We start from the raw sequence: 26,300 nt of genomic DNA, 5'->3' as shown, positions 1-26,300 counted from the left end.
AACAGGCATTCGATAATATGAGTGAGGAAAGTGAAAAAAAAAACTTTATTGTTAAGAAATTGTTGCAGCCTGTTCCAAGTCAAGGCATGGTTGAGCAGGCCAAAATACATGGTGGCTTCAGACCCCAGTGAGGTTACCCAGGAAACGCCTGAATACTCCAGAAAGCGAGGTGCCCAAGGAGTGCCTGATAAAGGATATAATTAAATAAGGTCATTAATTATCTTCAAAAGGGGTGTTTTCATTAACCCAAACACACAATTTTCACTCATGCACTTCCTTGGAGTTCTTTAGCATGCATGCAAAGTTTCAAGCTGCTAGGTTTTATGGCTTTGAAATTATGGACGACACACACACACACACACACACACACACACACACACACACACACACACACACACACACACACACACACACACACACACACACACACACACACACACACACACACACACACACACACACACACACACGTCTATATATTGGGCAGGTTGCCGGTCAACCACGAATGCCAATTGGTACCACCAGTTCTGGAAGAGTCCTCGTGGAAACACACATTACCTTTCCGGTGGATTGGCAGTATCAAGGGGGTGGGGGGGGCTCATACCCTTCATATGTACTTGCCTTATCTTAGAGCGGAGCTGCCAAGTACATACCGGCTAACATATCGAGCTAATCTGTAAGGTAAAACATCCCGACTAACAAACATGCAGACTATGCTTGAACAATTGTGGAAAGGATGCTACAAGCTGGTTAAATTGCATTAACGTACGGTTTATTCACAAACAAAGCACGATTAAAAGTATGTGGTACAGTGAAGACGAGGGGTTTATTCACAAATTATATACTTACAGCAGGGACATGCAGTATTTGTGTGGTGTGGCAAAATACATACAGTAATACATTTATTCAGCAAAAAGCAAATAGCAGAACTACACTGATACTTTCGAGCTTAGACACTCTTACTTACAATAACAGTACAGGCGTCATCAGGATCATTCCGCAAAAGGGTAGAATAGCAGGAAAGAGAGAGCAGTGCAAAGTGGTTGTGACCTCTACAACTCACCGAGCGGGACTGACAAGCCAGCACTGCCCATTCGCTGAGAGAGGCGTGAAAAAGGAGGAATACTGGTTGGTGTCTAAGGTATATATTGAACTGGTGTGAGTGGGGTGCAGGTGGGTGCAGGTGAGGTATGAGGAGGAAACTGGAAAAAGGTGCATATCAGTGTGGTTGCTCTGAAAATAATGGTTGTTCGGGACATGCCCTCATTGAGTTCCTTTTACGTCCACAGTAGATGGTATATATATATATATATATATATATATATATATATATATATATATATATATATATATATATATATATATATATATATATATATATATATATATATATATAGTCGCTGGGGTGGCCGGCCCAGGTTAACCCCCTCCCCCCCGACCCAAATTGTGGTGACGGGCGGTTAACACTTTCAGTCCCCGGGACAGCCAAGCAGTTCCTTATTAATGGGAGGTGGACATGTTGATCCTCGGAGATTTTAACACGTGCTCAAAGGGCATGGTAGAGGGCAACGGCGGACAGGCGAAGGAGCATGAGGAATGAAACGGATGCACAGATACTGCCTCTTCAAAGGAATATATTTAATTAACAGACACAAATATTTACAAAGGATGATAATTCAAAAGGATATCATAATAATATGAAATAAATAAATCCTACAGTTGAGGCCTCACACAGACTCAAATACATACAAAGGGGCCACAGAATAAAAAGAAAAATTCTCCTTCCAAACTATTGCTTTACTTAGCTTGGACCAGAGCGGACCCTTTGGAACTGGAATTGAGGTGCTTCTCTTGTAGCGGGACGAACGCACGCCAGGCAATCCGTGAGCGGCTCCCCACATAAAGGTTCAAAGCCCCAGTGTAACGGCTCCATGTGCTCCGGTCGTCCTCAACTCGACCAGAAGCAAAAGGTCGGCATCTTACTTCGCCACACGAGCCAAACCGCCTCAACACGGATTCATTGGCCGTGTCATCCTCTTCGGTGTGCGCTAAATCTGTGCTCTCGCCTCTCAAAACAATGCACCTTGTGCCTCCACTCTGTTCACGGCTCTCCCAGAATGCCAAGCCAACTCCTTCTTCCTCCTAAGAATGCACAACTTCTCCTCTGCACTCCCTTTCTTTCACCTCTCAAAATGCGCCACTATAATCCTCTCGAAATGCGCAAGCTCCCTTTCATCACTCCACTTCTCTCTGTCTTATTTTATCCTCTCCCTCCAGGGCACGGCCCGCTACCACGAAACACGGGAAGGCGGGGCTTCTCCTGCTTGGTTAGCTTCTGACGTCACACCAAACAATCATCCAATGAGAGTCGATCATGGAAAATTGCATCAGATAATCCATGAAGTCGCTCCAATGTCCTAATTTGACAGGTAAGCACTTACAAAAGCGATGTATACAGCGATTTGTAGCTATGATGAACAGGCATTCGATAATATGAGTAAGGAAAGTGAAAAAACAAAATTTTATTGTTAAGAAATTGTTGCGGCCTGTTCCAAGTCAAGGCATGGTTGAGCAGGCCAAAAAATATGGCGGCTTCAGACCCCAGTGAGGTTACCCATGTAAATAAATAAGAATTTCAATCTGGTTATAGTGTTTCAGTTGTATTGCAAATGTCAAATCGATAATGGATATGTATACACACTTATGTAAAAGCTTAAAGCTTAAAAGATATTAGAACGTGTTGTAGTAACTGTAGGTTTCGGTATCTTCATCCCACTCTGTGATCATCAACGTAAGGTTCATCATCACTTTTCCCTTTTGTTGTTCCAATTAAAAAAACAACAACCCTTTCAATAGAGTGCGCTTTAAGCTTTTAGATAAGTGTGTATACATATCCATCATCACTTTGACATTTGCAATACAACTGAAACACTATAACCAGATTGAAATTCTTATTTATTTCCATCATGGGATTAATGGGACCATACTCTGTGCAAAGCGTTGGTGCCGCCGAAGCAGACTCCTTGACTATTGGACACAATCCTGGATGGGTCGCCACTCCAACACAGTATACCAGCAAGCTGGCACTCATTTTCCAACCTCGGAAGGATGACAGGCAGAGTCAACCCCACCTGGTATCGTTTCAACAGCTGAGTGGGGTTTGAACTCAGGATCATAGGATCCCAAGCCCACCACCCGAACCATTGAGCCAACACCAGGCATGCAATCACAATATATGAGGGAAAATAATTTTTGCTCTTTTAAAAATTCAATATTTTGTTAATGGTCTCAAGTTATAAAGGGTGTATTAAATATTTTATAAATATCTTTTTATGGTTGGGAAAAGGGTAGTTGGGAAAACTGCACTGGGCATAGACTCCTACCTGCCTACACATTGGATGTTGCACTGTTGCTAGGCATGTGACTGTGGTGGTCTGTCCTCCATTGTAACCCCTGCAGGTGTTTGTCAAGCCTGGGCTGGAATCTGTTTGCCGGTATACACCTTGGGTTTCCTTCCCCTTAGAGTATGTATGTTGTTCGTGGTGCCGAACCCACCTCGTTCTCTAACGACTGCAATACAAGGTTTGCGCTTCACGAGTATCAATGATCGTTCAGGTTGGCTACCAATCAAATGGATCTTTGTCAGTTGGGGTCTGTGACTTCTGAGTGACGTTACAGTTACCACATCAACAGTGTAAAGTTTTTGAAACTTATAGTTCAAATAAACAGATACAAAATCAAATGAGGAAGTTCACCATTACATACAATGTCCAACTCCGATTCCCGCGCTGAGTTGTTTTCGCACAATGTCTCTGTCCTGCGGCTCAACTTACGTGTGTCCACCTTGTCCACAGGGGCTGTGATACAATTGATTCCGATCATGTTGTTCTCACTCGATGTAATTGCAGCATCCGTCAGGGCTGTCCATTGCTCGACTCACATCGTGTTGTTCTCTCTCATGCACCAGCCCATGCAGGATGATTGAAGAGCTCAAAGGAATTCTTTCCCGATACACAATCATCATGAGTTTTAATCAACTTGATTATAATCGGCTCCACACGTTAACAACCACTCTGGACATTAACACCTCGTTCATTTTAAATCGAGTTAAATCAAGCACAGGGATGATAGACGCACCTGTCTTGTCCCATGTCTCCCGTCTCTCTCTTCTTCCCTCTCGCGGGTTTACATCACAGCAAAGAATGATCTCGTGCCTTCCAGCAAATGCGATTCTTGTCCAGACTGGAAGTTTTGCCTTGGAACAATCTAGCATAGGAGGAAGTCAAGAAGACTCTCTCGTGGACAGGCCTTTGCTGATCCTATGGTTGGCAGTGAGTGCCCCGGAAGCAGCAATGGAAAGAGAGTGGCATTTATCTGTGGGAAAAATTGCATATCCAGTCTGTGGGTTCCCAGATAGCTCAGGTGGCAGACTGGGAGAGCACTGGTACAGTTTTCCATCCAGAGAACCTGGGCTGGGCACATAATTTTTCCCACATATACATATAATCTAGCATCTTTCCATATCTCACCAGGCAGTTTACAGTAAAATACTGCCATCCACAGTCAAACTTATCTCATTGCATCAAGCAGTTTATAACACAATTTACCGATTCAAGCTACAACAAACATAACATGTAGCCATTGATTTCAATTGTTCATTTATCTGCATTGAAAAATGCTTATCTATAAATACCACAATCAATGCTTACGGTCCGTAACATCTAGCTTTTAACTGACACTGCTGGAGTCTCCAAAGAGTTAAACACCCACAGACTTTTGAACACTCTCTTGGCTTAGAATTTGATACAATTGATGTTTGATCACATCCTGGTTACTTTCACCACCCAAAGTGGATCGAGGTTATGTTTTCACCCCCGTCTGTCTGTTTGTGAACAGGATATCTCAAAAAGTTGTAGACGGATTCGGACTAAATTTGGTGGAGAGCTTGGGTATGTGACAAGGACGAAATTAGATTTTTGTGAAACTCTGGATCCAGATCTGGATACGAGGATTTTTAAAGTGATTTTTCACCTTTGAAACATCGTGCCCAAAACGACATATAGCAGGATGTTAAAAAAAATTGTGTATGGATTCGGACGAAACTTAGTGGGCAGATTGGGTATGTAACAAGGAAGAATTGATTAGATTTTGGTGAAGATCCTAATCCGGATCTGGAGCTGAGAGTTTTTGAAGTGATTCATCATCATTGAGTGATCGGCCTAAAATGATATATAGTACGATATTTCAAAAAGTTGGTGACAGATTCGAATGAAATGTTGTGGATGAGTTGGTTAGGTGACAATAACAAGCTGATTAAATTTTGGTTTGGGTCCGGATGCAGATCTCACCATTAGTGGAATACAAAACGTAAACTGTTCAGCCTGGCAGAGGTGTGCGCTTTACCGAGTGCCGTTCCAGCTGTGGCTGTATTTGTTGCTGTTTCGGTTTCATGTGTGACATCTATTCATACCTGTCTTTGGAAATTCTTTGTAAGGTGGGTGAGGGATACCTTTCCTGGCTTGCTAGCTCCGTGTTTGCATAGAAATTGGATTCGGTATTGTCTGTTGTACTTTTCATGTACTCAGACAATCCTACTCTTATCATTCTGTGCACTTGGTTGAGTTCCATCAAGCTGCCACCTCCTTCTCATCTCAGCCGGTACACTCTCGGGATGCATTGATTTTTGTGGAGAGCAAGAAGTTTCCTTGTTTTGATATCCGGTTTATTGATTTCTGCTTGTGGCCATGCATTTATTATTCCACAGCTGTATTGGGACATTGGTCCTGTGAGTTGCTTTATGGCTTTAATTTTGTGTTTTGGGGAAGGTATATTTTTAGGATCAGCCTCGTTCTAGGCAGGTTGTATTGTTTGGTAATTGTTTTGTACATTTGTTTGTGACATTTTTGGTGGCTCTCTTCTCCTCTGAGGTATTTGTAAAATGCTTTGTTCTTTAGCTCCTGTATTGTTGTATTCAGGTCGATTTTAAGTTGTCCGTTTTTGTTGGTTCATCTTGTACGAATGTGCCACTGGCACATTTATCCAGGCATGTGTGTGTGTGTGTGTGTGTGTGTGTGCGTGTGTGTGCGTGTGTGTGTGTGTGTGTGTGTGTGTGTGTGTGTGTGTGTGTGTGTGTGTGTGTGTGTGTGTGTGTGTGTGTGTGTCGTTTAGCATTTTACAGACAGAACGTTACATTACAAAGTCGAGCATTAAGCCAGTGTCCCATCCGTAAGCATTATGCGAGGGAGAGTAAAAGATCTCACAATGCTTTTCGACAAAGAGTAGATAAATTATACCTGGAACCAGGGCCAGATTTACCTAAGGGCAATCGGGCCACATGCCCCAGGGCCTCCACCACCCAACACATGTCCAGGGTCCTCCACCACCCAAGGGCTCGTCCAGGATGAAGCCAAGCCATGTTGAGGTTATATTTCTTTTTCCAGATGTGATCCTGTTGGAGGTGTACATGTTGATGTGAAGGTAATGTTGAGGTTATATTTCTTTTTCCAGATGAGATCCTGTTGGAGGTGTAGATGTTTATGTGAAGGTAATGTTGAAGTGATATTTCTTTTTCCAGATGACATCCTGTTGGGGGTGTAGATGTTGATGTGACGGTAATGTTGAGGTTATATTTCTTTTTCCAGATGTGATCCTGTTGGAGGTGTAGATGTTAATGTGAAGGTAATGTTGAGGTTATATTTCTTTTTCCAGATGACATCCTGTTGGAGGTGTAGATGTTGATGTGAAGGTAATGTTGAGGTTATATTTCTTTTTCCAGATGTGATCCTGTTGGAGGTGTAGATGTTGATGTGAAGGTAATGTTGAGGTTATATTTCTTTTTCCAGATGACATCCTGTTGGAGGTGTAGATGTTGATGTGAAGGTAATATTGAGGTAATAGTTATTTTTCCAGATGTGATCCTGTTTGAGGTGTAGATGTTGATGTGAAGGTAATGTTGAGGTTATATTTCTTTTTCCAGATGAGATCCTGTTTGAGGTGTAGATGTTGATGTGAAGGTAATGTTGAGGTTATATTTCTTTTTCCAGATGAGATCCTGTTGGAGGTGTAGATGTTTATGTGAAGGTAATGTTGAAGTGATATTTCTTTTTCCAGATGACATCCTGTTGGGGGTGTAGATGTTGATGTGAAGGTAATGTTGAGGTTATATTTCTTTTTCCAGATGTGATCCTGTTGGAGGTGTAGATGTTGATGTGAAGGTAATGTTGAGGTTATATTTCTTTTTCCAGATGACATCCTGTTGGAGGTGTAGATGTTGATGTGAAGGTAATGTTGAGGTTATATTTCTTTTTCCAGATGTGATCCTGTTGGAGGTGGAGATGTTGATGTGAAGGTAATGTTGAGGTAATAGTTATTTTTTTCCAGATGACATCCTGTGGAGGTGTAGATGTTGATGTGAAGGTAATGTTGAGGTTATATTTCTTTTTCCAGATGACATCCTGTTGGAGGTGTAGATGTTGATGTGAAGGTAATGTTGAGGTTATATTTCTTTTTCCAGATGTGATCCTGTTGGAGGTGGAGATGTTGATGTGAAGGTAATGTTGAGGTAATAGTTATTTTTTTCCAGATGACGTCCTGTGGAGGTGTAGATGTTGATGTGAAGGTAATGTTGAGGTAATAGTTATTTTTCCTGATGTGATCCTGTTGGAGGTGTAGATGTTGATGTGAAGGTAATGTTGAGGTTATATTTCTTTTTCCAGATGACATCCTGTTGGAGGTGTACATGTTGATGTGAAGGTAATGTTGAGGTTATATTTCTTTTTCCAGATGTGATCCTGTTTGAGGTGTAGATGTTGATGTGAAGGTAATGTTGAGGTTATATTTCTTTTTCCAGATGAGATCCTGTTGGAGGTGTAGATGTTTATGTGAAGGTAATGTTGAAGTGATATTTCTTTTTCCAGATGACATCCTGTTGGGGGTGTAGATGTTTATGTGAAGGTAATATTGAGGTTATATTTCTTTTTCCAGATGTGATCCTGTTGGCGGTGTAGATGTTGAAGTGAAGGTAATGTTGCGGTTATATTTCTTTTTCCAGATGACATCCTGTTGGAGGTGTAGATGTTGATGTGAAGGTAACGTTGAGGTTATATTTCTTTTTCCAGATGTGATCCTGTTGGAGGTGGAGATGTTGATGTGAAGGTAATGTTGAGGTTATATTTCTTTTTCCAGATGTGATCCTGTTGGAGGTGGAGATGTTGATGTGAAGGTAATGTTGAGGTTATCTTTCTTTTTCCAGATGTGATTCTGTTGGAGGTGGAGATGTTGATGCGAAGGTAATGTTGAGGTAATAGTTATTTTTCCAGATGTGATCCTGTTGGAGGTGTCGATGTTGATGTGAAGGTAATAGTTATTTTTTCCAGATGACATCCTGTTGGAGGTGTAGATGTTGATGTGAAGGTAATGTTGAGGTTATATTTCTTTTTCCAGATGTGATCCTGTTGGAGGTGTTGATGTTGATGTGAAGGTCATGTTGAGGTTATATTTCTTTTTCCAGATGACATCCTGTTGGAGGTGTAGATGTTGATGTGAAGGTTATGTTGAGGTTATATTTCTTTTTCCAGATGCGATCCTGTCCATTGGTGGTAATAAAAGCCTGCAAAAACACTCCTAAAATTATCGATTTTATCCAGTAGTTTAACTCGTGGAGCCTGTAATATTCTTCAGGCAACCATAGAGAAACTATAGAGGAGAGAAATGCCATACTGTACATATTTATTTAACCGATTTGCCTTGCACATCATCTTAACTTTTGGTGAATAGGTTTGTTGTTTGAATTTGCAGATTCGCTGGAATGATAAATTGGTCAACCACGACTACTGTAACTCGAGCATATACCGCAAGTGACTATATGATTGTCCTCGAGGATGGTAGGATCAGATGATAAGCCAACACCAGCAGGCAGCAATAAGAGGAAGACGAAGAAGACGTGTTGCTCCAAAGGCAGATCTCCCCGCGCTGTGTTAAATTATCGTCAGGGTCGTACTGAGCTCGAGCTGGTCGAACATACCTCTCAGAATGGTGGGGGATCCTCGAGCTTGTGACAATGTATGTGATATTGGGAGTTACCTGAATATTAATGAATGCATGATGAACCAGAACTGATAAGGCAGAACCGAGAACAACGTCAGTGAGTGTGGAGAGGAGAGAAATGGAGCAGGAGACGCCATTAAAAACGGTTGAGCTGATGAACCTACATGTGGGCTGACTTTGCTACACAACATAATGGCGACGAGGATGGTTCACCTTGCTCTTACACCACTTGTTGCATTCCTACCGAGTTCGGGTGAGTCATCGATACCTTTTTCCTCATGGATGCGCATGTTCGAGAACTTCATGCTGGTCATAAATGACGACGGACTTTCTGATGCGAGGAAGCGCGCATTGCTTATACACTGCCTAGGAACTGAAGGGCAGTGTTTATTCTATACCCTCCCAGTTGATGGGGACACGTACTCTGCTGCTGTCGGTGCATTAACAGCCTTTTTCATGCCGAAGGTGAACTTTGTTTTCAAACGATATAAGTTCTGTCAACGAGCACAGTGGCTGGGTGAATCAACTTCTCAGTTCGTTGCTGCTTTACGTGAGATTTTGGTTAATTGCAAGTTTAGTGACCTCTCTGATGAAATTTTATGAGATAAACTCGTGTGAAAAACCCTTACAGCTCGTATACATGAACGGTCGCTTTTGGAACCAGAACTAAAGGCACTGTCACACCTTGACGTTTTAGCCAGCAATGGCAACGTATAAAAATGTATGTAAAACGTTGGCGTTCGCTGAAGTTTTGAGGTTTTTAAAAAAAGTTTTGGTCGTATTCATAACGTGTTGGTCGTATGCGTAACATATTAGTAACGGGCACAGAACGTTTCGTTGTCTTATAGATAACTTATACCAACGAATGCTTAGCCTGTTGTCGGCGTTCACAACCTATGCCCAATGATAGTTTAACTTAGGCATAGCGCGCTGCACATATCGCCGACGAACTCGTGGCGTTCTCTGTTAAAAACCTGCCGCTCGCCGATTTAAATCATAACCGCCTGAGAATTGGAAGTGTCAACATCGCAGTCACACCTTGACGATTGAGCCAGCATATGCCGACCGATGAAAAATGTGTCTAAAACGCTGGCACACGTCGAATACAGTATAGGTAAGTTGTGTATATGTTAGGAGCACGCTGAAAAACAATGAAGTACGCTGTCATATTCCATGGTATGTCTAGTACGTCGTGAAATTTCAAGCATGCTGAAAATTTTACGACATACTCGACGTATGGCTCACAAGTTCCACATACGCTGGCATAAGTTCTCTGCACGCTCCGCGATCGTTGACACACGTCGGACACACGTTACTTGTAAGTTACTCATAAGTCGAAACACGTCGAGGTAATGTTTAGCATACCCGAAACTTAATTTTTAACCTATGAGTAACGTGCTTTGAACCTATGAGTAATGTGCTTTGAACCTATGTGTAACGTATCTCAAATGCACATTGTCGTATGTAGATGAATTTGATTGACATCTTCCGGATGACCACAGAACTTACTGAATGTGTTTCTAACTTACATCTACTGTGTAATGGCGATTTGGCAGCGTTTAGGGGAATTGGTATATACAAATGGGCTTCACAAGAGGAACCCGTTAGTGTTCCAGACTCCATGTTGAGTTGATGTCAATGTCAGTAGTATCAGAAGTAGTAGTATTAGGTGAGCGTGTCAGTAGTAGTAGTAGTAGTAGTAGTAGTAGTAGTAGGTCCATGTCAGTAGTTGTGGGTGAGCATGATGGGGATGGTGTGGGTGATGATGTTTCCTCGTTGCGTCCACGAATAGGATACTACTTTTCACCATTGTTCGATGTTCTTTTTGGCTAACTTTTTTTCTCATTCCCACGATGAACTATTTTTTTGTTTCAGTTTTTAAAGTATTCAAAACGACTTTGACAAATGCATAATGTACTAGTAATGAACACAGAACGCTTTGATAACTTATAGATAAGTTATACCAATGATTGATTAGCGTGTTTTAGGCGTTCACAACCTATGCCCAACAATAGTCTAACGTATGCAAAGCGTGGCAGCGTATCGTCGACGATTACGTGAGGTTTTCTACTCATAGGCTGCAACTTCACTTTTAATAAATGGCAGTCACTCGCCGATTGTTTTTGGACACTGGTGCTCGGCAATTGAAATCGTTTCCATTGAACGAGTTAAATCGCTTCCACAGCACTGCAGTCACGGCACCAACAGCAGCAGGCTCAGTGCCAGCCTCGTTCCAGGCTCAAGCGGATCCCTGTAGAAGGTGTACTGCTTGGTTCTCCTTGGACCCACTCTGGCTCGCAGCACGTCAAGCATTGCTGGGGGCATTCGCAGGAAGTTGATGAAGGATGCATGGTCCTCGTTCCGGAGTTCCACCATGAGCTGGTCATATATGCAGTAATGGAGCATTACCATGGACCGTAATGGACCATGACCTCCCGATCCATGGTCTGACCCAGTTCCTTCTCCTCCGTTCACGTCTTCTTCTCCCGGCTCTATCGGCACGCAACTAGTGCAGTGTCAACTCGATGAGGTCATGTTGATGTTCGAGGACAGGTGGTATTGTTGTCTCAGCCTTGCCGTATCCTCCATCTCTCAGAATAACATGGACATGTACCCACCACGAAGTCTAAAAAAAAGACGGGTTCCTCCTACGAATCCCCTTTTTATATACCAATTCCCCTATTCGCTGCCAATATGCCATTATACGGTATCTGTAAGTTAGAAACGTGTTCAGCAAGTTCTGTGGTCGTCCTGAAGACGTAAAATATGTCTATATACGTATTTGTGTGGAGGACATGCTTTACAAATTATTCCCAAGCATGTTACTCATAGGTTATAAATAAGTCACGGGTACCCTAAACATTACTTTGACGTGTTTCGACGTATGAGGAACTTTCAAGTAACGTGTTGCGAAGTGTGAACAACGTTCGTGTAGCGTGCTTACAAAACGTTACTCATAGGTTAGAAATAAGTTTTGGTACGCTAAACATTACCTCGACGTGTTTCGACTTATGAGTAACTTACAAGTAACATGTGTCGACGTGTGTCAACGATCGCATAATGTGCCTACAACTTATGGCCAGCGTAGCGGAACGTGTGAGTCATACGCCGGCATACGTCGTAAAGTTTCAAGCATGCAAAAATTTGAGGACAACCCAAAAGTACAACGTTTAAACATATATATATATATATATATATGTATATATATATATATATATATATATATATATATATATATATATATATATATATATATATATATATGTATATATATATATATATATATATATATATATATATATATATATATATATATATATATATATATTAAACATATATATATATATATATATATATATATATATATATATATAAAACATATATATATATATATATATATATATATATATATATGTATATATATATATATATATATATATATATATATATATATATATGTATATATATATACATATATATATACATATGTCAATATATATATATATATATATATATATATATATATATATATATATATATATATATATATATATATATATATATATATATATATATATATATATATATATTAGGTCTGTCCTTATTTTATTTTTTTCAGAAATTTCAAGGGGCTAACCCAAGTTTAGGTTGATATTTATGAGAAAAAAATAAAAATAAAATATGAACCCCAAAAAAAATTGTCTCGGGGTTGCTTCCAGCTGTCAAAAATTGTGAAAAGAATGTGCATTTTAATGTTTTTTTGTATTTTTATGTCAGAGATATTTTTCATGAAATTTTTGCATGCTTACTGGTTGGTTCAAACGTGAATAACACGAAAAAATGTTTTTCATTCCAAAAAATGTTACATATGTCCCAAAACGTGGCCCAAAAATTGGGAAATTTTCCGTTTTCAACATGAAATTATGTCTTTTCTTCTTGTACTGACACGGCTTGTTGTACGTATGACATATTTATTGTTTAGATCTGTTGTATTGTCTGCTCATTACTCCATTGAATCACTGAGTCCGTCAGTCAATTTCAGGTCTGGTATCCGGTCATTCAGGCATTTAGCGAAATTGCCTTTCGTGAACTAATAACTATTCTGTCATCTCAGAATGACATTGTTATTGTTATTTGTTAAAGCGAATCGATAAATACTCCGAAGTGAACGTTGATATATCTAAGGCAACAGTGAAAAAGTTGCTGAGACAGCTGTGGTATTTATCAGTAGAACTGATACCATTATGTCTATCTGACCGAAACGTGTAAATTGAGAAAAAAAGGAAAAATATCTCAAAGTCTAAAAGAACAAGACGATGACGATGATGAAGCACCGATAAGAGCTGTTGTTCAACATAAATATATCATGCGCCGAAAACTGGAAGATTTCGCAACTCCGAGAAGGAGAAGTTTTTTTGATGTCCTGCATTTGAACTCTGACTTTCTGCACAAAGACCCGGATCAATGGGAAACTGAAGATAGTTTCGTACAGAGCCGTACTATCGTCAGCAAGCTGAAAGTTGTGAATGACTGTGCAGAGCGTGGTGTAGTCCTGGCGACTGAGTACAACAGTCCTATTACGTACGATGAGGAGCAAAAGCAGTACCTATTACAAGCGGTAACTGATCACCGAAAACGATTCCTGGACTGTAAGAAATCAACTTGAACAAGGGAACTATAGCTCTTGTCCCGTCTGTTCAAAGACTCTGTCTGCAAACTGCGGAGTTTGAAAAACGTGAAAAATACATAAAATCTTGATTTTTTTAAACTTATCAAGTTTCACTGAGACGGACTGGAAAAATCTTGCCAAGTTCAACAATATCTTTCTGCCGTATTTCAGATTCAAATGCACCAGAAAACATCTCACATTACATGTTAATGTCATTTTGGCATAAGATTAAAAAAAAAAGAAAATATAAAATGAATTTCTTTTTTTTTCAAATTTCGATGGATGATATCAACCCCTAAAATATTTTTTTTGGGGGTTCATATTTTTTATATGTTTTCTCTCATAAATATCAAGCTAAATTCGGGTTAGCCCCTTGAAATTTCCAAAAAAAATAAAAGGACAGTCCATATATATATATATATATATATATATATATATATATATATATATATATATATATATTAATTTCCCCTGTCTCTTAATGGGGTAGAATCACTTAAAAAAATTATTGGATCCGGAGTCAGAGCTTCACCAAAATTGAAACAATTATTTCTTGTCAGACATCAAATGTGTCCACCATGTTTCGTCTAAATCTGTCTTCAACTTCTTGAGATATTTTGCGATACATAATTTTGGCCCAATCACTAAATGATGAAGAATCAATTTAAAAATTGGAGTCATCGGATCTGGATCCTGATCCTCACCAAAATCTGACTTCGCTCTTGTCACACACTCAACCTGCTCACCAAATTTCATCCAGATCTGTCCACAACTTTTTGAGATATGCTGCACACAGACAGACAAACAAGAAAAAGATTGTGTAGAGCATGATACTTGTAAAATTCACCCTCCTCTCCAAAGGTTGCCATAGATACATCAAATTGTCCCTTTCCATAATACTAAAATTGGCAATCCCAGTGAAATTCAGGTTAATTGGATGAAAATTGATCATTTTTCAGATTGAAATTGATGATATTAGAATTTCACCTTGAGTTGACCTTTGACCTTTTGACCTCAATTGTTGGTTTCCAAATTCAGTGATGCACTATGCAATTGCTGCAACATTTTCAGGTTACTCAGATGAAAATTCAGGATTTTTCATATGAAATTTGACGACTTTAGAAATTTAGCCTGAGGGTAACCTTTGACCTTTTGATCTCAAAAGTAGTTGCTTTTTCAATTCAGTGATGCAATATGCAAATCGTGTTCAAATTTCAAGTGAATCGGATGAAAAATGACGATTTTAGAAATTTGACCTCAAGATGACCTTTGACCTCAAAATAAATAGGCTTCTCAGTTGAGACTTCCTCTACAACTTGGTGAAGTTTCGTGAAGATAAGTTTTACATTGTGACCTGTAGGCGATCGACAGACAGACAGACAAGCAGAGAGAATAACAAAATTGACTAACCAATATATTTGAAAAATCTTTATGTTTTTGCAAGTAACAAACAAGAAGAAGACGTCGTGCAGAGCACGATGCTTGCAAAATCCATAAAACAAATTTGACCTCAAAAATAATTGGTGGTTGAATTAAATGACGAAATATGCAACTCCTCTTCAAATTTCAAGTGAATCGGATGAAAATTGAGGATTTTCGAAATATCACCTGAGTTGTTGACCTTTTAGTCCATGTTAATCTCAAGAATAATTAGCTCGCTGAATTCAATGACCTGAAATATACATCCTCTTCAAATTTCAAGTCAATCGGATGAAAATTAAGGATTTTAGAAGGACCACCTTAGTTGTTGACCTTGGGCCTATGTTGACCTCAAAAATAATTGGCTGGATTAATTCAGTGACCTGAAAGATAAATCCTCTTCAAAGTTCAACTCAATTGGCTGAAAATTGAGGAACTTAGAAATCCCATCAAAGTTGTTGACCTTTGGCCTATGTTGGCCTTTTGACCTCAAAAGCAATATACTTCTTCCTTATGACAAACTCTATCACGTGGAGAAGTTTCGTGAAGATCGGTTTAAAATTGTGACCTGAAGGCGACAAACAGACAAACAGACAGACAAACAAATAGACAAACAGACAGACAAACAAATAGACAAACAGACAGACAGACAGACAAGCCGGTAGGTGGCGATGGGTCGCCGAGCATGGAAACTATAAGATATAGAGCAAAATGGATGTCATATAGCAGATAGGGAACCACCTTAAGATTATGCATATCAAATCTCATCCAGTTCCATCTACTGATAACTACTCGGTATCCATTTGAATGAAAAGTACCGAAAATTTGGTTTGAAATCGGAAATCCCCAAAGTTCGAGGGGGTGCTGTGGGTGAACAAAGATCTAAATCGAAAATCCGGCTCGATGCATTCCAGATGATTAGTGTGAATTTTCATGACCATCCGACCATAACCCTAGGAGGAGTAGCATTTGGCTCGAAGGCACCTCCAGCTCTCGCATATTATATATCGATTTTTGCACTAATTGACCTTTGACCCCTGACCTAAGCGAAATCGGTCAATATGTCCTGAAGCAAAGTTGTAGTACTCATTGAGTACCATGAACCTGTAAAGTTTCATTCGTATCGATGCACTCACCTGGTCGCTAGGGGGCCTTCAATTTTCGCCAATTTTCACGCATACCCTAATTGAAGGAGGCACTGCGGGTAAGGTATTCCATATATCACAAAAACCGGAATATATTTGATAGAGCATCACCTGTAGATCATTGGTGCCAAATTGCATAACCCCACGTGGGATAATGGTTTTTGGAATTGATTTTGCGTGAACGGTACCGATTTTGAAGGTTTTTTGGTTGTTGCTTGGGAACCAAAGCGTCCCTAGCAACCATCACAATTTCCAAAGCATGAGGTCATAAGATGTACCTACCACCCGAGTTTGGTCAAAATCCGCCCACGTTTACCACCAATTATGCAGATGACAAACGAACAAAGATCCAAAAAAAACATCCAAACAAACAGAATTACTGGCAATAAGGGTCACCGATTTCAGCGACGTAACAGACAGAATAGCAAAATTGACGAACCAATATACTTGAAAAATCTTCGATTTTGCACTCACAAATAAACATATTGTTGCAGATTCGCGCCCGCCGGCGTGCGAGCGGCCACGTAACTCGAATCGCGGCACGTCGCCCACCGGATGGACAATCCCGTCGTGACCCTCTCGGACTAACGCTGGGAACTAGTCACGGGTGGGCCTTTTGGCCTCACCACGATCGTGCCAATCGGCCCCCCGCGTGGGATAGGGTTGTTCGCCAAATTCGACCTACCTAAGTACCCACACGGAGGGTAGACCAGGCGATCGCACCTCGCCGCAGGTCGACTTCGGACACGGGCCACTTTAAGCGACCCGTTCCGTACTATCGGGATAACCGAGCGGTGTTATCGTCAACCTCGACGGTTCCGATTAATTATCGGGCGTATTTAGCCCACGACCAACCCTTTACAACAAGTAAGATGGAGATTCAATTAGAGAAAAGACGAAGCGAAACGGGAGAAACAGTTCAACATAAAGCACATTTATTCCGCGGCAAACGGAAAGCACACATATACAATTACCACAATTATGCACCAAAAGCAAATGTAACAAAAGAAGAAACAACAATTACGCACCAAAAGCAAATGTAAAAGAGAAACACAATGCAGATCTACTACCGACTACGCGAGCACACGGCAACACTTACACAGTTTTACTTCACAGACGGCGCCGACAACACATATACTCCAAAGCAAAAGAAAAAGGGGCCACCCTCAACGATAAGGGGGCAGACGGGCCTGGGGCCGAGACCGCGTTGAGCCTACCCGTCTGGTGATGAGCCGCAAAATGGCGGCGGCGCCCCGACTCCGCGGGCCTCGCTGGCACTGCCTGGAATGGGGTAGGAACGGGGCCCCCTTCTCACACTATCTCAGCGCGGGGGGAAACAGGGGGGGGGGTTGTTGATGCTCGGGGGAAAGAGGATATCTGGCTGGCTTGGGTCCCGCGATGAGCGACGCCACTGCGACCTCGACCGCATTCCCGGCCTCCCCTTTCCGCAGCTCCCCGACTCTGACACGAGCGCAGACCTCCACAAAGCTTCTTGGCTTCTCCAGCCTCTCCGGACCCCGACAGACACTCTCTCGACTGATTTCGCTGCCGCCACAACTCTCCAACTCTTTTTTCTTCTCAACTCTCCCAAATTCACCCCGCGCTCGGCGCTTTATAGTCCGACAGGAGAAATCATATGCAGATTTTTGGATCAGGAACGGCTCGGGGGCGGAGCCACACTCCCCCATTGGACGGAGGAAAAAGTGGGCGTGAATCATTCTTGATCTGCGAATCTGCATATAGCGATTATACTCCGACGTGCCTGGAGGCGGGGCCAAATCGCCCCCGCTCGCTGATAGGACGGAACAGAAGTGGGCGTGAATCATTCTTGATCCGATTTCTCGGAAAGGCTGGTGTTTTTGCACCCGCTGCTCGGTGCGCGCCCTGTACGAGTCCAGTATCGGTGCCCACAAGCGGCGCGGGAATGGCGGTGATGCGATGGTTGCGAGGGCGAGTTGTGACGGTAAAGGTCGTGGCTGTTGGCGTTGCTGTTGTTGTAAAGCGGCGTTGCGGTTGGTGGTTGGTGTGTGAAAGCGGTTGTGGAGAAGGTGGATGTTGTGAAGGCGGTTCTGGAGAAGGTGGCTGTGGTTGTCGAGATGCGGTTGGTGGTGGTTGTGGTGGTAGTAATGGCGGTTGGTCCAAAATAAAGATAGTAAAAGAAAAACGGCTATCTAAAAGGGTCGCAGCCCGAATGAATGACATTTATTCCCTCTAAACAACGGGTTTGGGCTAACTACACATATACTTACAGAGATATCTCACCTACGGGACCTGAATGGTGGTTTGCGAATTCCGTCAACCACAACACTACCCCCTCCCCTTTTTACAGACTCGTCCCGAGTCATCAAATTTTCGTGTGCCATCATGTGTAGTTTTCCCCTAGTACATTTTACCGACGGATCCCTGAGTGCGACATTCATGGTATTCGTGTCCCCAAAATAAATAACCTGAGGGCTGAGTAACTACCTAAACAAACCCACTCACACGGACGACTTAAATAAAATTTCCGGCGCTAAGACAGACATGCCGGGGGCGCACTCATATGTACAGTACATCTTAACCTTAACTTACAAATTTTACACTAAACCATGGCCCAGGATCAATGAACTCTGCAAAAAGAAAGCAGTTAGCAGGGAGCCAGGCTGCTCGCATGCAGTCTCTGGCTCAAACAATGCAGGTGACAGGGAATGTGGCCGGCTGCTCACACACAGTCCAAGGCCTTCCCTTTTGAACTGAACGCAGTGAACCACAACGGTGCATGGGCTGCACAAATGCAGTCTCCGTGCCAGCTCAAGTGGCACACGCAATGAACACAACGAATGGATGGATGAATGGATGGACGCAAACACGGTGCACGGGCCGCCACTGCAGGCCCGTGTTGTAGCTGCCAACAGGGCAGTTCTCGCAGCTTGCAAACTGTTGCTTTCTGATCCTGGCGCACATGGCAATGAACAAGGGGGGCAAAGCAAAATTGAACAGGCCTGGTGAACAGGGGCAGTGGGCATGGCATGGCAAAGGTAGCAGGCAAACACAGCCCGCAGAAGAAGGCCGCTGCAGGCAAACACAGCCGGCAGACGAACTGGCCAGCACAGGCCTTGCAGAAAACAGCTGCAGACGATCCGGCCGGTACAGGCCTTGCAGCACAGCAGCTGCAGCCGATCCAGGCGGCACAGGCCTTGCAGCAAAACAACAGCTGCCGATGAAGCTGGCCAGCCTTCGCCGTTCAGTGGAGGTTGGTGGAGGGAGTGCGGTGGTGCTGGCCACTCGGAAGGAGGGCTCGGACCTACTCTACGGTCTCCCTCCCAACCTATCGCCTTTGCCTGTCACTGTCTATACCCACTCCCTTAATTTGTCGAACCCCAATTTAGCCCAACTTATTTTTTTAATTTTTACTTCCCCACTATAAATCGTCCCCTAACCCCCTATACTGTCCTTGTACGGCTAACCTATCCTGTCACCTAGCCTACTCCCAACCCCTACGTTCCCTTCCCGGAGGGGAACAAGGGAGAGCTAGCGTCCTGTGTCGAGGCCCAACGAAGCCTCTGAATGGCCTCCCCAGACTTCAGCGATCTAACCCAAAGTGGGTCCAGCAGCCCACAACGAGAGCGAGGGGATGGATGGTGCGGAGGGGTACACTTCCTAATCTACCCTAACCATTAACCTGTTAAACTACCCCGGGGCTTCCAACAAGTGCCTCTCGCTTAAACTATTGGTTCTAACAACCCAGATTCCCGTCGCCTGTGTTGGTGTCCTCACAAGTTCGGGCCTCGCCCCGCAATTTTCTTTCCGTGCCCTCACACGGTCTCATGGAAGGGACGCGTGGCTCCCTTTGGCAGGCACGACCCTCTGCCGAATCTCCCGCTATGGCACCCCCGGGCACTACACTGCCTCCGAGCCTTCCAGCTCCCTAAACACCGGGGAGTGCCCCCCATGGCACCTCCCCTGAAACGCACACCTGGCAGGCTGGCTTCCCAGGCCCCTTTCCGAGGGTCACCCGTGCCCACAACACTGCCCACGCGGCTAACGGCGCCCCGGGCCCCCGCACCAAGCGGGCGCACCCATGCCCACTACGCTATCCCGGCCCCCCATGGGCCCTTGGCCTACCACGGCCGACTAGCCTGGTGCCCGGGCTACCCACTCAGCAATACTCACCTTTCGCAGCCACGCTCCCAGCCCGTCAACAGGGCTCCTGCACCCCTCCAAACGGGTTTCGAGCCTACACTCCCACCAACAGCAAAACGACCTCCATTTTTCAATTTGACTAACCCCCCTAACTCACTTTACTCTGACCCCGGGGTCCCTTGGGCGGGAGTCACTCCTCCCCCCAATCACTCATCGCACCATGCATTCCCCATTCGCTCCATTCACACAGACCCGCTGGCCTCACTCACTCATCATGTACTCACCTCACAACTCTTCAACACACACACCGCTGAACTCTGCCATCCTTCTATCTGCATCCCCTAACTAACTCGTGCTCCCACGTCGTCCCTTAAACTATAGCACGTTCCATTTAACCTACGTCGCTAAGCTACGTCCCCACTACACATCCAAAGTCTGTCTCTGTCTCCAAAATAATCCCATACTCCATTTTCCCAACCTAAATCTCGCTACAATCCCTCTAACTCATCCATTCCACGGACTCCATGAAGACTTACTCCTGCCCCATGAAGTCGGTCTAGCTAAGCTAACCCTTCCCCCTAACTAGTTTCCATCCTGTGCCCCGGGTAAGGGGGTCTTCCACCCCTTGCCCGGGAATCCTGTGCACCCGAAAGTGAGGCTTGCTTTTTTTTTTTTTTTTTTTACATGCGCAGCACCAGCGCGGCAACTCACAGCTTACGCACTTTGCACCTGCCCGTGACGTCATGCAGCTGCACGTATACCTCGTCCCTCCTTGGACGGTACCATCCGGCAGGGATACCCCCTCCTGCTGGATTCCAACCCCACGTGCAGCCATGACGTCACCGTGCGCATAAAAAAAAACACAAGCCCCACATCTCGAGGGGTTCCCCACGCGAACACATGTGCTTTGCCCGTTGGAGCTTAACACACACACACACACACACACACACACACACACACACACACACACACACACACACACACACACACACACACACACACACACACACACACACACACACACACACGCCCGCGTGGAGAACCTGTCCGGTCCAAATTCGTTTACCTGCCTAAACTTTGTCCGTCGCGGGATCGGCAACATTCACCGCGCTCGTTTCCGGACCGGGACTTCACTCTCGCAAGCGAGCACGTGGGGGCCTCGTGCGTTGCACAGCACGGACCACGCGCTCGCTGCTGGGCGAACCTGGCACGGTCCCCGAAACAGCTACAGCCGCTACTCGGCTTTTGTCCCTCTGTCGCCGTTGTCGTGGCCATTCCACCCACGCACACCTGCGTGTTACGACGCTCACACTCCACTCCATTACATTCGCCCCGGGAGACGCGGCTGCATGTTCACACATGCTCACCGACATCTCCCTCACACACAGCGACCTTGCACACGCTGTCTCTCTCACACTCGGCCGCTCACTCACGCATGCCATTACCCTTGCACACGTGGCTCCACTCACTCGCGGCCTTTCACTCACTCGTGCCATTTCCCTCACACAAACCATACTACTCACACACGCGGGGGAACTCGCTCGCGGTGCCTCATCCACACACAGCGTGCTGGGAAGCACGCCCTTCTGCACACTTACCACCACACCACTCACACACGGGGTCGCTTTCACACACGGGGTCTTTGTCACCCACCCGGTCGCTCTCACACACGCCCTTGCACCCGCGCTATGCGTGCGTTGCAGCACGCATTTCGCCACACTCGTGAACACACACCTCGACACCACACACACCGGGACAACCACACTGGGGATTCGTGTCTCCACAAGGGTCTCCGGGGCCTCTATACCCCCCAATTTTCTTTCCGTGCACCCGTTCGCAGCACTCCTCCCCCCGAACTCGCTCGACACGACCGAACCCACCTGGTCGTGACTCGCTTCAAGGGGGCATACTCCCTCCCCTCGTTCCTGGAGGAGGCCATCCAACTGCTCGCACCGGGTCTCTACCCAGTCCGCGAGCTCACCCCCATTATCCTCCACTACCTCCGTGTGTGTGTGCGTCACTTACCCCGTCTTCATCGTGTAGTCTTCCCTCTATCGTTCCCATCTCCCGTGTCTCTGCCAACTCAGTCACCTCTTTACCCTTTACCTCCCTTGTCTCAACTATTATTTCTGTCTCTTCCCTTGTTATCTCCCTCGTGCACGTCTCTGTCACCCCAATTAGTTTTTCCCTCTCGGTCACCGTCACTCTTCTCGCCCAACACGTCCCCCGAATTATTTTCTCCTTACCAGACTCCACCGCGGGCCCGACAGCCGTTGCACTCCCTCTCAGCGCGTTGGTCCCCACGCGTGGCGGCGCGATTTTAAGCTCCCTGGTCACTGCCTTCATGCCCGCCTGCAGGCTTCGGCCCATGTTCTGCATCTCACCCCGCAGCTCTTTCATTTCTTCCTTCATTTTGAGTGCGTTTGTTTCCATATTTTCGTTCATGCCTTTTATTTCGTTTGTGTTTGTATCCATTTTCGTTCTCATTTCCGCATTCATTTGTTGCGCATCCGCATTCATCTTTGCCAGCATGGTGAATAGCTGGGTCATGTCAGGTGCGTTTGGGTGAGCCGTTTCGGCAGGGATCGGGGAAGGGTTTTGCTGGAGAGGGGGGGGGAGGGGTCATAAACCGCGGCCGACGCCGCACCTATTTCGGGCTCTGGGTTCAGTTGCGGGAGTTCGTGTTCCTGCACAACCAACATTTCCTGCACGGGGTTTTCATCCTGGACCATGGATTCTACACATTCTAAATCCATTTCTAATACCTCCGGCTCCCGCTCGCCTTGAGACGCCATCTTATTTCTCGTAAAATTTTAATTTGAATCGCTCGTAATTTGGAGGGAATCGGGGGTCGCTCCTCTCACCCCTGGACCGATTCCCGTGAATTTAGCTGAAGACAGGAGAGCCCGTTTTCCCGCTCTCCGACACCAGTGCTGCGAGGAGGGGGATGGGTTTGTGTCCCACTCCTGACACCAGTGTTGCAGATTCGCGCCCGCCGGCGTGCGAGCGGCCACGTAACTCGAATCACGGCACGTCGCCCACCGGACGGACAATCCCGTCGTGACCCTCTCGGACTAACGCCGGGAACTAGTCACGGGTGGGCCTTTCGGCCTCACCACGATCGTGCCAATCGGCCCCCCGCGTGGGATAGGGTTGTTCGCCAAATTCGACCTACCTAAGTACCCACACGGAGGGTAGACCGGGCGATCGCACCTCGCCGCAGGTCGACTTCGGACACGGGCCACTTTAAGCGACCCGTTCCGTACTATCGGGATAACCGAGCGGTGTCATCGTCAACCTCGACGGTTCCGATTAATTATCGGGCGTATTTAGCCCACGACCAACCCTTTACAACAAGTAAGATGGAGATTCAATTAGAGAAAAGACGAAGCGAAACGGGAGAAACAGTTCAACATAAAGTACATTTATTCCGCGGCAAACGGAAAGCACACATATACAATTACCACAATTATGCACCAAAAGCAAATGTAACAAAAGAAGAAACAACAATTACGCACCAAAAGCAAATGTAAAAGAGAAACACAATGCAGATCTACTACCGACTACGCGAGCACACGGCAACACTTACACAGTTTTACTTCACAGACGGCGCCGACAACACATATACTCCAAAGCAAAAGAAAAAGGGGCCACCCTCAACGATAAGGGGGCAGACGGGCCTGGGGCCGAGACCGCGTCGAGCCTACCCGTCTGGTGATGAGCCGCAAAATGGCGGCGGTGCCCCGACTCCGCGGGCCTCGCTGGCACTGCCTGGAATGGGGTAGGAACGGGGTCCCCTTCTCACACTATCTCAGCGCGGGGGGAAACAGGGGGGGTTGTTGATGCTCGGGGGAAAGAGGATATCTGGCTGGCTTGGGTCCCGCGACGAGCGACGCCACTGCGACCTCGACCGCGTTCCCGGCCTCCCCTTTCCGCAGCTCCCCGACTCTGACACGAGCGCAGACCTCCACAAAGCTTCTTGGCTTCTCCAGCCTCTCCGGACCCCGACAGACACTCTCTCGACTGATTTCGCCGCCGCCACAACTCTCCAACTCTTTTTTCTTTTCAACTCTCCCAAATTCGCCCCGCGCTCGGCGCTTTATAGTCCGACAGGAGAAATCATATGCAGATTTTTGGATCAGGAACGGCTCGGGGGCGGAGCCACGCTCCCCCATTGGACGGAGGAAAATTGGGCGTGAATCATTCTTGATCCGTGAATCTGCATATAGCGATTATACTCCGACGTGCCTGGAGGCGGGGCCAAATCGCCCCACGCTTGCTGATAGGACGGAACAGAAGTGGGCGTGAATCATTCTTGATCCGATTTCTCGGAAAGGCTGGTGTTTTTGCACCCGCTGCTCGGTGCGCGCCCTGTACGAGTCCAGTATCGGTGCCCACAAGCGGCGCGGGAATGGCGGTGATGCGATGGTTGCGAGGGCGAGTTGTGACGGTAAAGGTCGTGGCTGTTGGCGTTGCTGTTGTTGTGAAGCGGCGTTGCGGTTGGTGGTTGGTGTGTGAAAGCGGTTGTGGAGAAGGTGGATGTTGTGATGGCGGTTCTGGAGAAGGTGGCTGTGGTTGTCGAGATGCGGTTGGTGGTGGTTGTGGTGGTAGTAATGGCGGTTGGTCCAAAATAAAGATAGTAAAAGAAAAACGGCTATCTAAAAGGGTCGCAGCCCGAATGAATGACATTTATTCCCTCTAAACAACGGGTTTGGGCTAACTACACATATACTTACAGAGATATCTCACCTACGGGACCTGAATGGTGGTTTGCGAATTCCGTCAACCACAACACTACCCCCTCCCCTTTTTACAGACTCGTCCCGAGTCATCAAATTTTCGTGTGCCATCATGTGTAGTTTTCCCCTAGTACATTTTACCGACGGATCCCTGAGTGCGACATTCATGGTATTCGTGTCCCCAAAATAAATAACCTGAGGGCTGAGTAACTACCTAAACAAACCCACTCACACGGACGACTTAAATAAAATTTCCGGCGCTAAGACAGACATGCCGGGGGCGCACTCATATGTACAGTACATCTTAACCTTAACTTACAAATTTTACACTAAACCATGGCCCAGGATCAATGAACTCTGCAAAAAGAAAGCAGTTAGCAGGGAGCCAGGCTGCTCGCATGCAGTCTCTGGCTCAAACAATGCAGGTGACAGGGAATGTGGCCGGCTGCTCACACACAGTCCAAGGCCTTCCCTTTTGAACTGAACGCAGTGAACCACAACGGTGCATGGGCTGCACAAATGCAGTCTCCGTGCCAGCTCAAGTGGCACACGCAATGAACACAACGAATGGATGGATGAATGGATGGACGCAAACACGGTGCACGGGCCGCCACTGCAGGCCCGTGTTGTAGCTGCCAACAGGGCAGTTCTCGCAGCTTGCAAACTGTTGCTTTCTGATCCTGGCGCACAGGGCAATGAACAGGGGGGCAAAGCAAAATTGAACAGGCCTGGTGAACAGGGGCAGTGGGCATGGCATGGCAAAGGTAGCAGGCAAACACAGCCCGCAGAAGAAGGCCGCTGCAGGCAAACACAGCCGGCAGACGAACTGGCCAGCACAGGCCTTGCAGAAAACAGCTGCAGACGATCCGGCCGGTACAGGCCTTGCAGCACAGCAGCTGCAGCCGATCCAGGCGGCACAGGCCTTGCAGCAAAACAACAGCTGCCGATGAAGCTGGCCAGCCTTCGCCGTTCAGTGGAGGTTGGTGGAGGGAGTGCGGTGGTGCTGGCCACTCGGAAGGAGGGCTCGGACCTACTCTACGGTCTCCCTCCCAACCTATCGCCTTTGCCTGTCACTGTCTATACCCACTCCCTTAATTTGTCGAACCCCAATTTAGCCCAACTTATTTTTTTAATTTTTACTTCCCCACTATAAATCCTCCC

The 26,300-nt window shown here is 45.5% G+C and overlaps 1 protein-coding gene across 1 annotated transcript in view; it reads right to left on the bottom strand.

The window, feature by feature from the left end:
• LOC147008703 (uncharacterized) overlaps positions 1-26,300 on the bottom strand; it is a 71,275-nt gene that overhangs the window by 18,180 nt on the left and 26,795 nt on the right. The window contains exons 2-3 of the mRNA XM_085864274.1: positions 4,138-4,374; positions 3,834-4,001 (exon numbers count right to left, since the gene is read on the bottom strand). Of these exons, the coding sequence (XP_085720400.1) occupies positions 3,834-3,882 (49 nt within the window). The 5' untranslated portion in view covers positions 3,883-4,001; positions 4,138-4,374. The remainder of the gene's footprint in view (positions 1-3,833; positions 4,002-4,137; positions 4,375-26,300) is intronic.

Source organism: Eptatretus burgeri, chromosome 18 (assembly GCF_056783735.1).
Source record: "Eptatretus burgeri isolate ZD-2024b chromosome 18, Ebu_testis_v1, whole genome shotgun sequence".
Lineage (NCBI taxonomy): Eukaryota > Metazoa > Chordata > Myxini > Myxiniformes > Myxinidae > Eptatretus > Eptatretus burgeri.
This window is presented reverse-complemented; position numbering and strand designations above follow the sequence as displayed.